Raw genomic sequence first — 13,483 nt, 5'->3', positions numbered from 1 at the left:
GGAGCTCTTCAGGGAGAAGGGCTGAAGCACAGGCAGGACCTTAACAACCAGGTGGGAAGGAGCTGATCCACCCATCCTCATCAGGCCCCAGGCCCTACAAGGCTCCACGAGGCACAAGGAGAGAAGCGGGGAGAGGAAGCACCCCGAGGCAGGTATGTGCTGCAGGGGAGGCTGTGTGTGGGGGCGGGGTGAGCTGGAGAGGAGCGGCGGGAGGGGGGAGCATCGCATTCCATGGGGAAAGAGGAGGGGACTGGAAACACAGCAGCAGGGGCACAAGTGGGGAACGGGGAGGCCCCTACAGTCATCGGGGGACTAGGGGGGAGGGGCACGCACAGAAGCGGTCAAGGAGAGCAAACAATAGGTCTTCAAGACTGAAGGAAACAGAGAAGCCTGAAGCCAAGCGACCAGGAGAATGAGAACTCAGAGAGAACAGAGAGCTTCAGGGATGGAGAGGGCCGAACGGAACAGATAGCCCTGGCCTCCCAGAGCTTCCTCCTGCGTTCAGGGCAGCAGGTGGGCATAATCAGGTGATCACACAAATGACACCTGGGTTGGGCGCTGTGCCAAGAAGGGCTGGAGACTGACAGATTTATAGCAAGGAATCGGAGAAAGAACATTCTGGAGGTTTCTGGAAGAAAATTTAAACCTGCCTGATCTCTCTGGGCCAGATTCCAGTTTGGAAATTTAATCACAGGACTGACCCCTCTCCTTCCTGACTAACCGTCACGTGGAGTGAGGCCCCTGTGGTTGGGGTCTGTGTGTCATGTAGCATTTTTTCCACACCAAAAAGCTTTGCCTCCCAGGTTTAAGCCCCTTGAGGGCAGGGCCACAGGCCCACTGTCTCGGTGCAGAGCTCGGAGTAAGCACCCAAACACCTGCTGAATTTACCTATCTTAGTCCAGATTCTGGCCAATTGAGAATGTGTGAGCTCGTGGGGGCTTAGTCTATCCCACGGCTGGACTGGGCACAGGCACCCGGAACGGGTGAAGCAGGAAGAGTCGGCAGAGGGAAGCGGGCAGTCTGTTCCCGTCCGTCCCTCGTGACTGAGCCTACAGGTGACACACACACACCTTCCAGGTCCTGGACCTTCTTCATGTAAATCTTGAGTTGCTTCTTGAGCTTCCTCTCATTCTTTTCCAGCTTTTCTACCAGCTCTTTGAGGTCCTAAAATCAGAAGGAAGCAGTGTGAGAATAGACAACCCGGCCTGGAGGGCAGGGGGTAGAATCCTGGGGCCCAGCACGGCCCCCGGGTAGCCGCCAACCCCAGTCCTAAACCCTTGCTGACGGGTGGTTTCTAGATTCTCTGTTCCTGCTATAGGGCCAGGGACGCAAAGCTTGCCCATTTAGCCAAAGGCCACCGCTGGCCCCATCTTTTTCTGGAACACGACTTTCCAGGGTGGGATCCGCTGGGCGACATCACTCACCAGGTTCTCGTTGGCCAGCCGGGAGATCTCCTGCTGGACACCAAACTCCACCTGGGCCTCCGGCGAGAGGAGCAGCGTCTGACAGAACGTGTACTGTTGCTTGTCTAGCTCCTCCTCCAGGGCTTCCACCTGCGCCTGGAGACCCTCCACCTCCTCCTCGTGCTCGCGGCTCTGGGCCTGCAGCTGGGCCTCCAGCAGCCTGCAGCAGGGCAAGGAGGCCGGGTGACCGTGGGGCTCAGGTCGGCGCCCCACGTGAGGGGCCTCGGACGGACACGTGACGGGGAAGCAGCCAAGCACACAGCGGCAGCGATTGCATGAACCCAACAGGGGAAGGACGCCGAGGGGAACGGACTGGCAAGCAGGCCGGCTTGTCCTCTCCGAGGATGGGAAGCAGGGAGGGGCCAAACGCGCACCCCTGGTCTGAGGCCTTTTTCTTGACACCCCCTCCCCTATGGCGCTCCTTGTCCTGCGCGGGTGATTGGTTTGGGACTGAGAGATTGTCTCCGTGTCAAAATGTCATCTGCAGACATTTCTTACAGCATCGGTTACATAAAAGTATCCACATCTGCCCAAATCTCACAAGAATCTCCTTGTTAAGACAAAACCCTAGTAGACTGAATTATATTGCCTGCCTATTTTCCCTATAGATTATCTGCACGTTTTAGAAAAGCAAAACATTAGCTCCTTCCTTTTTCTCTTCCCCACCCCCACTTTTATCTGTGGCCATAAATATATAATTTTTTCTCTAGTCAAGACAGAAATGAAGAGTCTTGGCGAATGATCTAGGGAAGGTTTAAGATCAGCTGGTGTCATGACCAGAAGCAGAAAGACCTTGAGAAGATCTGGGGGAGGTTGGAGAGAAGTCTCAGAAGACTCTGAGTCTGAAAGTTCCCCGGGCAATTCTGGGAGATGCCTGTTCCGTCCATCATGAGAGAAGGCAAGGGATTAGTGAAGCTTCCTAAGCAGCTTCCTCCTCCTCAGGAAGTATTAATGTGAACTAGGTGCTATCTTCTTGGGTTCAAGAGCAAATGTTCTGATCCAGGGCAGTAAACAATCACATGAAAGAAATGTAGGAGATTCTGGATGAAAGGTACATCAAAAGCTGTCTGACATGGTCCATACGCTTGAAAATTCACCCTGGTCTCTCCCAGGGATGCCAAGATGGTGACCAGAGCTTAGCACCCATGTATTCCATAGCTCAGTCAGCTCCATAGTGGCATGGGGTGCAATGCCCGGCTCCCAGGAGCTTCTCAACAGATGCATACAAGTGAAGAAATGATGGAGGAATGACTGATTCACCGGCTCGCCACAGGCAGCTGAAAGCACTAATAACATGAGGATTGTGGAAAAGAGTTCTGTAATTAAATCAGCATTTTAGAGAACGTAGGATAGAGAGCATTCACTCTCGGCTACAAGACACTAAAAGCATCACCAGTAAGTTATAAACCTATCAAGAGAGAATAGAAACCCCTAGGTTCTAGGGACTCTCCCCCAAGATTCGGTTCCTGATTTGTGCTGTGAGTTTGTGTCCACAGCTTTCTTATTCTCCCCACAGACTGTAGTTGGGTGGCTTAGCCCAGGGTTCTGGGCAAGATCCGAGAATCCCTGGCCAAGCACCAGGCTAGCCACCTCCTCTGAGGCCACAGCCAGTGACAGCTGGTTCTAGAAGCCAGGTCTCCTGATGCACAGGTCTGTGCTTTCAGTTTTGTTATTGTATTCGTTTGCTTATTAAAAAAAAAAAAAATCCAATCTGCCGATAGAGAGCCACAAGGAATCACCTGGTTTTACACATAGCTCTCTCCTCCAAAACAACAAACTTCTCAGTGGGGCAGATCTTACTGAGTAATGGCCATTATAACAGAAATATCAGCTAATATTGATTCTGCACTATGTGCCGGGCACGTACAAAATGCTTCACCTGTGTTAACCCTATTCCTTGTAATGACTCCATGAGGCAGGTCCCATTCTGATCCACATTAGACCAGCAAGGGAAGAGACAGGGGTCACCTTGCTCACAGGCAGTGGGGCCACACTGCAACCCAGAGCCAGGAGACACACTGCCTCAAAAACCCAGCTGATCTGAACGTTCTTTTCCCAAGAACTGATTCTCATTGCTGTCATGGGACCTCCAGCAGGTCATCAGCAGGCAACGCTCCGGAGGTACTATGTGAGGGCACTGGGTTTCCACCTGGCCCTACCACCACCAGGCTGAGGGAGCTGGGCCAACATGGACTCACCTCAGCTTCCTCTTCTGGGACACAAGCCTGCGGGCCACCACCCCATTGGTTGCTGGGAGGCTCAAACGTGCCAAGCTATGCCACAGCCCTGAAGAGCCACACCTGGGCAGCCAATGTGGGACAGGACCATCACGTCGTGCGTGTCTAACCTCCCTGCTAAACTGCTCAGCCACAGCCCAAGGCCAGTGGCTTCTACATTCAGATTCTGGTATCAAATGGAACAGGATTCAAGTTCTGGATCTTCCACTGAAGCATCAGTGTCCTGACCCCAGGGAGGTTCCCCTGAGCCATCAGCTGCTGTTGCCTGGACCCCCACAAGCAGCCTCGCCGCCTCATCCACACGGACCCCGGACACAGGGCGCCGGCAGGGTGACCCCTGTGAATCGCGCCCCGGCCTCCACTCCAGCTGAGAAACAGGTAAGCGTAGACACGAGCGGGCGGGACAGACAGAGCAGACACAGGTAGAAAGGCATATGTTTGACCTGGCAACTTGCTTTAGGCCTTGGTAGGCCAAGCCGAGCTCTCCATCTTCATTCAAATATCCCCAATCCTCAGTCTTGCTAGAAATAAAGGACAGAAAACAGGACATAGAGTGTAGAAGGAAGAGACGGGGGGTAGAACGTCCAGGAAAGTGAGGCCATTCCAGCCAAGGGTTGGAAATAAAAAAAAAAAAGGAAAAGCTCAAAAACTCCCAGCCTCCCTTCTTCCTTTGCTGTCACCAGACCCCGAGCGCTTAAGAACGTCCCGTCCCCCAGGCCGGGTCTCAGAAGGGGGTCCATGTGCTCTCATGGGAGCTCGCAGATCATGATAGGCTGGGGAGCGTGTTGCCGAGAACAAAGGGTTGCACTTGCCCTGATAAATTCTGTGAACAGCAGTGGTCATCCCCCTCTCCCCCGAGGAGGATTCAGAAAAGGAAAGGGAGAATCAGGAGAGGCACAACCAGGGCAGGGAGGTGAGGCCCGCCCTCGGGAGAGGCTGCAGAGGGCCTCCCGGGGATGGTGCATCTGCTCGGCACGGACTGGGGACACGAGGCTCAGTAACCCTGAGGAAGACGACTACATATTGTCTGCTTTTCAGTGCTGTTCTCCTGTCACTAAGGACACAAAAGCATAAGCTAATCTCACCTCCAGCCCTCACTACAGTCACATGTAAAGAAACCATGAATAAAAACGGCCACGCAGGATGCCCGCTGAACTTTCTCTGCTCCCCCTGGGGACTGGGCTGCATCCCTATTTAGTCAATTTGGAAAGCAGACGGTCAGTTGCCATCTCCTCGCAAACCCTTTGGCCCTCCCCAGTGGCCCAGTGTCTGCCCAATGCCCAATGTCTCCAGGAGCAGCTCCTGGAGATTAGGCGCATGTCCCGTGCTCCCCCATCCATGTACCTCCCCACCGTCGCAGCCCTGGGCACACAGGAGATCCTCAATGGCCAGTGGGATGGGGCGGTGGGTGGCAGACCGAGCCTCCTCGCACCTGCCAGGATGCTGCCCCTCCCTCTCTGCGCTAGGGAATCCTCCTCGGCTGGTTGGATCCCAACTTCCTGGCAGGAATCACAGAGGAGCTGCAGGTGGTATGCATGGACCAACAAGCCCTTCGTCACTCACAAGGAGAAACCGTCATCCCCTGGAGCCATTCTACCGCTCCTGCTAGGTTCTGGGTGAGGTCGAGGGGGGCCAGCTACCCCGTTTTACCTTGCCGGAGCTCAGCTTCATGAAGGGCGGCCCTAGGCCTTTGCAGAGCTCACACAAGCTGCTTCTTGAGCAAAGCTGGTCATATGGCCCCTAGGTCCCTGAAAGCTGGGTCCCTGAAAAGCTTGAAGAGGAGGGAAGGGGGCAGAGACTGCAGCGAGCATGCTTCTGTGCCCTGAGTCTGTCCCTTACTTTCACAGCTTGTGCTCCCTCCAGCTGGGCAGTGAGGGGATTACTGCCAAGACGTAGATCCTGGGGACCTCTTCTCTTTAGGACTCTGGCTCCTCAAATGTCCAGAGCTCCCACCAAGGCCTGGCCTCCCCACAGACGGCCTTTGATTGTAGACTTTTAGCTGCCCCCCTCCCGTGCTTAGCACTTAACTCATCTGTATGTTCCACTTATCTTAGCAAATCCAAAAGTGACCCGGGCCCTGTCAAGGGGGGCTGGCAGCCTAGCACCTTTCCCTTCTCCGCTCCTACCACATTTAACTAGGGCCTTTGAGTAGCTAGTACGTTAGCGCACATGGGCAGCCCCTCTTGGGGAGGGCCTTGTTGCTGCACAGGAACACAGGATCTTTTCCTCTATCTTGTTTGCCATGCACGAAGGGACCCCGCCCGAGATGGAGAGGACTTGCCTGACGCTGACATCCGCCCACACCGGCTGGCCCTCCAGATGCCGCGGAGTGGGGTAGGGGGTGGGGCTGCCGGCTCTCTCCGGCAGGGTCACCGCATTCCTATAGTTCCCTCCCTGGCAGACTGAGTCCCACCTCTCAGGCTCTGGCGGGTGCGTGTGTGTTGCTAATCCCTGCTCAGAGGGAGACACTCTCAGAATTCTTAATTCTGGAACAGGCCAGACATGATGCACAAAGATAAAAGTAGAGACTGTGCGGGCCAGTCATCCACAGTGCTCAGGAAGTCAGGCATACCAGTTAATGAAAATGCAGTCAACCAGCTCCAGGTCCAAGCCTTTGTTCCTGGATGAAAGAGGAACGATTCCTCCACGGAGAGTCTCCCTCCCCTCTGCATGCCAACGGGGTGAAGGCCTGGGAGGGAGCGCCACGTAGTGGTAGGAGAAAGAAAACCCCAAACAGCAGCTCACAGGAATTTTTGAAAAATAAAGTACATGAGGTCAATGAACAAATCAACATTCGTGGAGACTCTCCTGTGTATACGCCACTGCGCTGAGCCCCGTTCCCGGTGAGGCTTCAGACACACTTGAATATAAAGTCTCCAACTGCAGAAGGCAGCAAGAGCGCGTTGAGGAACCTGGCTGGAGAACCAGGCACCCCAAAGGCATGTCGTGGTCGCTGCCTACGTGCCCTGGACCTGTTTCTTCATGTGTAAAATGAAAGTGCTCCACTGGCTTATCGGAGGTTCCTTCTAGATCCTTAATGACATAACTGTATTAACTGTAAAGATCATGCAGCAGAAAAGGCCTAGGATAGTATTTGCTTTCCCTCTGTGGAGACCATCAGGGCTACAACCCAACTGCCATCCCTCAGTCCTGGTTTGAGGACCCAGCTCCCTGTGGACGGAAACAGGCAAGGTTCCTATGAGCGCGAAGATGGTGGCTTTCCAGTTTCTAAAAAGAGCATGCTGTGCTTCACAGATGTCCTCATTTCTGTAGCTCACACCTGGAGGTTCCACCCAACTGCCCAGGACATTCCCCACAATCTCTGAGAATGGGAGGCCATAACCCCAGTGCTGCGAATGAGAGAGATGCCTGAAACTACAGGCTGGGCCACGGGAAGGTGAATTGTCTGGATAAATATGGCCATGCCACGGAATTACAGCAGACAGGAATTGTACTGGTGGCTTGGGACCCACTGAATTTTGGGAAACCTTATGAGGGAATCACTGCCTCATAGAAGCAAGCCGAGGGTTTCCAGCTGGGAACAGTGACAGCGAGGACTCAAGAGAAGGGAGCTGGGGAGAATGAGGCTCTCTCCCCCCTCCTTTGCTGTTTTGAGCAAGACATCCCACAGCAGCTGGGGCTCAGGGCCAAATGAGCCACGAACTCCAAGCCTATCCTAAGGAATCTGCACGCACCCCTTTCTGGATCTCCACTGTCCCAAGCAGGCCCATTGTAATAACCCCGGGTTTACCTGTCCAACAGGCAAAGCTACCTTTTGTGCCAAGGGCCTCCTGTTGTTTCCTGGAACCTGCTGGGTAGAAGGATTGCAAGGTTTCCCGGGACCCAAGCAAAGGTCTAATCATGCACTCTCAGTTTCTCTTTGGAGCTCTGCAGACTTGAGTGGAAATGGCCAGTGGCCAAAGGAGCACTGTTCCCGGAGCTAGACCTGAGCCCTCACCACACTCCTGCTCCTACCTAGCTCTGCGCCCTGAGTGCACGCCTGGAGGTGAGGCTAGCCCACTTCCCTATCCCCGCCCTCCAAACCCTCCAGACACCCACCTCTGTCTGCTGCAGCCCATCCCTGGGCAAGGACCAGCCCTCTCTTTAACTTGATTTTGGGCCACATAAAATGGTAATAATGTTGCGGATTTCTCTTAGTTCCCAAAATGTGAAAATGAGAGCACTTTCTGGAAGCAGAAGAGCTATCCATATTCCTGAGGTTCCTTCCCAGAACAGACCCTCAATACCGGCTTCTCTCCCAAACTTGAAAACAAAGGAAGACACACAATCCGTAAAGATCAAACAGAAGTCTATAAACTCTGGAAGTTAGGGAGTGAAAGAAGGTCCAAACTGGAACTTCCAGTGCGTGAGTGTAAGCTTTTCCTAGGTAGAGGATAGATCTTTGTAATCCCTCCACCCCCAATCACACATGCATTCATACAACTTCTCTTCCAACAGGAACACTCTCCATTACAGGGAAATCGCAGGAGAGAAGCCGCTGGGTCTTCAGAGCACTCTTATGGGCAGGGGCTGCCCTCATAATAGATGGCCTGGCTGCCTGGCACCAGGAATCACCGTCTGCACCTCCCTCCCTGCTGGGATTACCAAACTGGGAGAGGCACAAACCCACCATGGTCTGGTCCCTTTCCAGGTGTGGCAGGCACTGGGGAATGGGTTCTTCAGGCTTCCCACCCTGAGGCAGCTTTCTGTACCTAACTGGGTATCACGGGCTGTGAGTCCCCTATTGTACCCCGGGATTGCTGGGAATGCAATTATTTTAAGATGTAAGAAAAGCTATTTTTATTTTACCACCACCATGATTACTGCTGCAAAGGAAGACAAATCCAGGGTAAGTAGGCAGCCCCTGGGACTGGATCCCTGACAAGCATTTGGGTGAATAAAAAGGGAGCTGACAGCTGATAACAGCCACAGTGTAGAAGATCAGAAAGATCTGCATTCACTCTCCCTCATCAGGGTCCAGCTTGTTTCCTTCCTTTCTTTTTTTAAATTTCAAGTATTACCTGTGTTCTTTTTTCTTATTCAATGCATTTCTTCACCCAAGATCATTTCAAATGACTAAATCTTGACTCCAGTTTCAGCACCGAGAGGCTCACCTTCATTTCCCTCTCTCTCCTTTCGGGGACAGAACTGCAGCTCTCCGGAAATTTACTCTCCTCCTGGGGGCTGCTAAAAGCCTTCATCTTCTGATTACCTACACAGCATGCTGGAAGCAGCCCAGCCTGGGAGTGAGGCCTTCTGGATCATACCTCGACTCGGTTTCGGGCTGGCTGCGTGCCAGAGCTGCTCACCCCTTCTGGGCCTCAGTTTCCCTATCTGCAGAAAGAGGGGCTAGAGGACCTCTGAAGACTTAGTGTTTCAGAGTCATTCTGTGACGTTCTTGCTGACAACATCATGCTGCATTCCCAGCAACGCCTACTGACATTTTCCAGATGTGCTTGAGGTTTTCGACAATTCTGTACAAATGCTTAGTGACGGATCGACATTCGGTTGAGGTGAGAGAGAACGGTAGCCAGGGACAAGGCCAGCTCTGCTCTGATGAGTACCCACGGGGGCACACGGAGGCAAAGACATTAATCATGGCGGTCAGTGTTCTAAGTGCATTACAGACTAACTCACCTGGTCTTCTCCATCACTGTGCATGAGGTGCACTGCGGTGACTGTCCCCAGTTCAGAGGGGAAACTGAGGCACTGAGAGGTTATGAAGGAGTTACTAAATAGCCGGTAAGCGAGTGGAGTCCAGAGTGCCCATTCGCAAGCGCTCTGCCATACTGCCCGGGGGTCTCATCCAGGCCCCGCTGCCTCCCCCAGTCATGCTCTGTTGCCTTAACCTGGGGAGCTCATCCTTAAGGAGGGACGAGAGGTGGTCAGTTAACTAAAATCCAGGGAAAACTCATGGTAGCCATATGGCAGCGCTCGAATTCTCCCATCCAACCTCTGGGGCGTCTAGCTCGGGTTCCAGCTCTTAAATGCTACACACTGGGGCCCACCAGCTGGGTTGAGTACAGCCGCTATTAAAGCGAAGGGCTGCAGCGGGCCCCTCCCAGGATTGCGTTGGGCTCATTGGGTGCTGGCTTCCCTCTCAGTGAGATTAGCCACTCTCACCTGTCTCCCCTGCTCCTCCTTTCAACACTGCCGGGGAGGGTCCCTTTCCAAAGGCCTGTCAGAGGATCTACGTGCTGGAGGCTCCAGCTGTGTTACTGGGGTCTTGCAGAAGCTAACAAGTGCTTTCCTGAGGACATGGGAGTCACTGAGTCTGCTCCTTCTCATTTGCCTCCTGCAATAAGGAGACCCTGATGCTGAGCACGTGGTCAGTGTCTGAGGAGCAGATGTCACGCATTAGCTCGGGTAAGACCCTTTCCCATCACCTCGTCCAGGTAGAGCTACTGTGAGGGGGACTTACCTGTTTGCCTGGCAGACCCCATGATAGGCCTCGATGGCGTCCTCCTGATCCACGTGCTTTTCACTGTTAGGCCAACTTGTTCTGGCATTAATGTTTGGCTCCTAGAAGGTCCCAGATTAAAATTAAACTCTAGTCACATAAACAATGGTCATGAAGCGACTTTATATACAGAGGCATAAACACAAGCTTTTTTGGGGGGGGTTGCCCGGGTGGCTCAGTCGGTTAAGTGTCCACTCTTGATCTCAGCTCAGGTCTTGTTCTCAGGGTCATGAGTTCAAGCGCCATGTTGGGCTCCATGCTGGGCATGGGGACTACTTAAAAACAAAGAAAAAAAGCCCAAGCTTTTGGGGAAAAAACAAAGGTCCAGGATGACCTCAAATAACAGCAGTTAAACCCAGGCGGGAATGTGACTTTCAAAGGCACAGAATGACAAGGCCTGGCTGCAAAGACCCTGAGTGTGGAGTGGTGGTTGGGGGGGTCGGGGGGGGGGTGGATGACAGTGTCTATGGAGGTGACAGCACCCCAAATCCAAAGGACAGGGTGAAAATCTGTCTCAGTGTTGATCCTCCACACTCATGACTACCTACGTATCCCCCCATGTCATCCCTGGGCCATGCCCAGAGTGACCCAGGTAGCCTCTGTCCCCTCCCTCCCACTCCCCAGTCTGTCCCAGAAGGTGAAAATATTAGGAACAAATGCTAAGCCAGACTTGCCCCCCGCCCCCCCAGCCCCGGGGAGGGCTGAAAGGAAAGACTTCCTCTACCTCAGAATCATAGCAAACACCAAGGGGCAAAGCACAAGGTGAAAAACAAGGCCGAGGGGGCTGCTGAGGCCATGGCCCTAATTCTGTGCCTTGTTCTTTTTGAACACGTTCGTACTGAGTAACTTCAGCAGATTCCAGAAACGTCCAGCAAAGTCTGCCATGAAAGGTCATGCTGAAAGGGCAGCAAGTATCTTGCTTTGCCTTTAGGGGAGAGACCCTGGAGCAGGAGAGTCTGCTCTTTTAAGTTTAAGGTTCTCATGGGTAAAGATATGTAAGCAAAACCCCACCTCTATTACCTAGTGTCACCCCCTCACAAGCCCGGCCGGGGGCTGCCACGTGGTTACCGTGCTCTTGCTGGCGAGTCGGCGCTGGTCAGCACTGACGATCTGGGTCCTGAGGATGAGCACCTCCTCCTTGCGAACCTCAAGCTCCTCATTGGCCAGCTTGAGCTGGTTCAGCAGCAGGCTGTAGCTGTCTGGGGAGCTGTGGGTGGAGTTGTTCTGCGTGGCTTGGTCGGCCACGGCTTTCCTCAGCTCATTCAGGTCATTCTTCAGCTTCTTGTTCTCCGACTCTAGCTCTTGCCTCTGGAAGACAGCCCAAGCAACACACTCCATTTCCCCCTGGACCTCGGGTAGCCTTCCCACGTGGCCTTCTCCCTCCACCTTCCTTAATCAACCTGCCCGGACTCCTGCGAAGCGAAGAGCAACTTTCTCATTTTAACGGTAACACACACCACAAACGTTCTGTCTGGCAAAAGGTCAGTAGTTAAAACTGGATTTGAATCCACAGCCCTAAGTTACTGGTGTGAAGCATCTCACACGAGGCCTCTATGATAGCGTTCCCTGAAGGTACTGATAGTGTTCATATTTCTAAGTGTATTTGGCCACAAAACTCATCCTCGTGGAAATGTCATGTTTTAAACAACATGCTTTCAACACTGGACTTCGTTAATGTACTTTGTGATTTTCCAAGAGAGCATATGGACTGCAGGATTTCCTAAACTGATTTCTCTAGAGATCATTGCACTCCCTCCCCACCCCCCAATTTTAAGGAGCACCACATAGACTAAAGTTCTGGAGTATACCAGGAACACTCTTGTTGTTTTGGTCACATAGAAAGCCCCCCACAGTCAATGCCAGCAGAAAAACTACCTATGTACAGAGTCAAAAATACCACTGAAATTCAACTTCAGAATGCATTTTAATAAGCTTTCTGCATATAATATCTAACTTTGTGTTTGACAAAGTCAGACCATATAAAGTTTGATAATCATACACATAATGCTTTTAGGGCCTTGCAATATATGCAGTTAAAAATTTCCCAACCCCAACCCCCGCCCCCAAACAGTGGGTAAGTGGGGACAGGTTGCAGGTTTATTACAGAAGCCACAGAACCACAGAACTAGGAGACCATATAAATAAATCATCTCTTCATTTTCTGAATGAGGACACTGAGGACAGAGCAGAGAAGGCTCACAATGAATTTAGAGGCTCTGCCACGACTAGCGCCCAGGATTCCCGATGCCTGGTTGAGGGAGTCCCACCTTCCAGCCCCGCCACATTTTGTCAGGCCTCCTTGAGCAATGCTCTGCAGGTGTGATGCCCTTCCCCCAGCCCCCCAGGACCCTTCCACCCCCTCTCACCCCTACAGGGGGCACGTATAAGCCTGGAGCCCAGTACCCAAATGGTGTACTTCTGTCCCTTCATGCACTAGAGAAGGATTGGGGCCATTTCTAAAATTCTGGCGAGGGGAATTCAGAGTTTCAGCAAAAATCACTACTCGTCAGGGGGGGGTCCTCCCACAGTCGCCTCATCTCCCCCACGTACTTGCGGGCAGGTTTTTCAAATCCAGTTTGGTAAGGATCGGGTTCAAAAAGACAGCTGAGTAGCCAGGTGTGTAGACTCATCATCTGCTTAGATCTTTGCTCAGGCGAAGTCTACCCTCTGGGAGGGCAGAGTACACCTCCCGCCCTCCACGCCCTCAGAAACCAGGGCCTGCTAGATACAGGCTGACAAAAAGCCCCATCTTCATCACTTCCCTCAAGGTCTGGGGCTGTTAAGTGAGAAGCATCGCAGCCTCCCCAACACTGGTCTCCCGCAAACCCAGGGGTCCCCAGGGCCAGCCCCGGGGACAAGGTGCACAGGTTAAGCCAGGTCTCACCAGAGACAACGAAGGGAAAACCAGGTCTTGTAACCTCAGAACCGTGGCCTGCCAGAGCAGAGCGGTCTCGGAGCTTCGAGAGTTTGGGAGAAGTATTTATCGAGCCCTCTGTAAGCCCGGCCCCGTGCTGGCAGCCTACAGGAACAGAGTGGAGCATCTTCCTCAGGAGGCAGCTGAGTGCAGGAGGAGCTTCTGAGCTGATTTTAAGATGGGCCTCCTGGAAGCAGCGTTTTGCCCTTGGACTATAGCAATGGTTCTCAGGGTTGAGTGGGTAATGGAAACCTCGCGAAGGCGTGTGAAAACAGACGGACACAGCCAGTCTGGGCTGAGAATTTGCGTTTCGAGCATGTCTGCAGTGATGCCCGTCCTTGACCACTCCTGGAGACCCACTGGGCGAGACCATCTTACCGGTTCTAATGCAGCCTAACAAGCTCACTTG

General features: G+C 53.0%; 1 protein-coding gene across 2 annotated transcripts in view; it reads right to left on the bottom strand.

Moving 5' to 3' along the window:
• The window catches only part of MYO5B (myosin VB), a 334,942-nt gene that overhangs the window by 18,679 nt on the left and 302,780 nt on the right, over positions 1–13,483 (bottom strand). The window contains exons 28-32 of one of the 2 annotated variants that reach the window (XM_054510300.2): positions 11,229–11,468; positions 10,122–10,222; positions 4,144–4,221; positions 1,425–1,623; positions 1,071–1,164 (exon numbers count right to left, since the gene is read on the bottom strand). In XM_054510300.2, the coding sequence (XP_054366275.2) occupies positions 1,071–1,164; positions 1,425–1,623; positions 4,144–4,221; positions 10,122–10,222; positions 11,229–11,468 (712 nt within the window). The remainder of the gene's footprint in view (positions 1–1,070; positions 1,165–1,424; positions 1,624–4,143; positions 4,222–10,121; positions 10,223–11,228; positions 11,469–13,483) is intronic. The other variant, XM_064577622.1, reaches the window with a different exon arrangement.

The sequence above is a fragment of the Mirounga angustirostris genome, unplaced genomic scaffold (assembly GCF_029215605.1).
Source record: "Mirounga angustirostris isolate CCGP_5_RB_7025 unplaced genomic scaffold, mMirAng1.0.hap1 SCAF_14, whole genome shotgun sequence".
Classification (NCBI taxonomy): Eukaryota; Metazoa; Chordata; class Mammalia; order Carnivora; family Phocidae; genus Mirounga; species Mirounga angustirostris.
The sequence above is the reverse complement of the archived record's forward strand: the minus strand, read 5'-3'. Positions and strand labels throughout refer to the sequence as shown.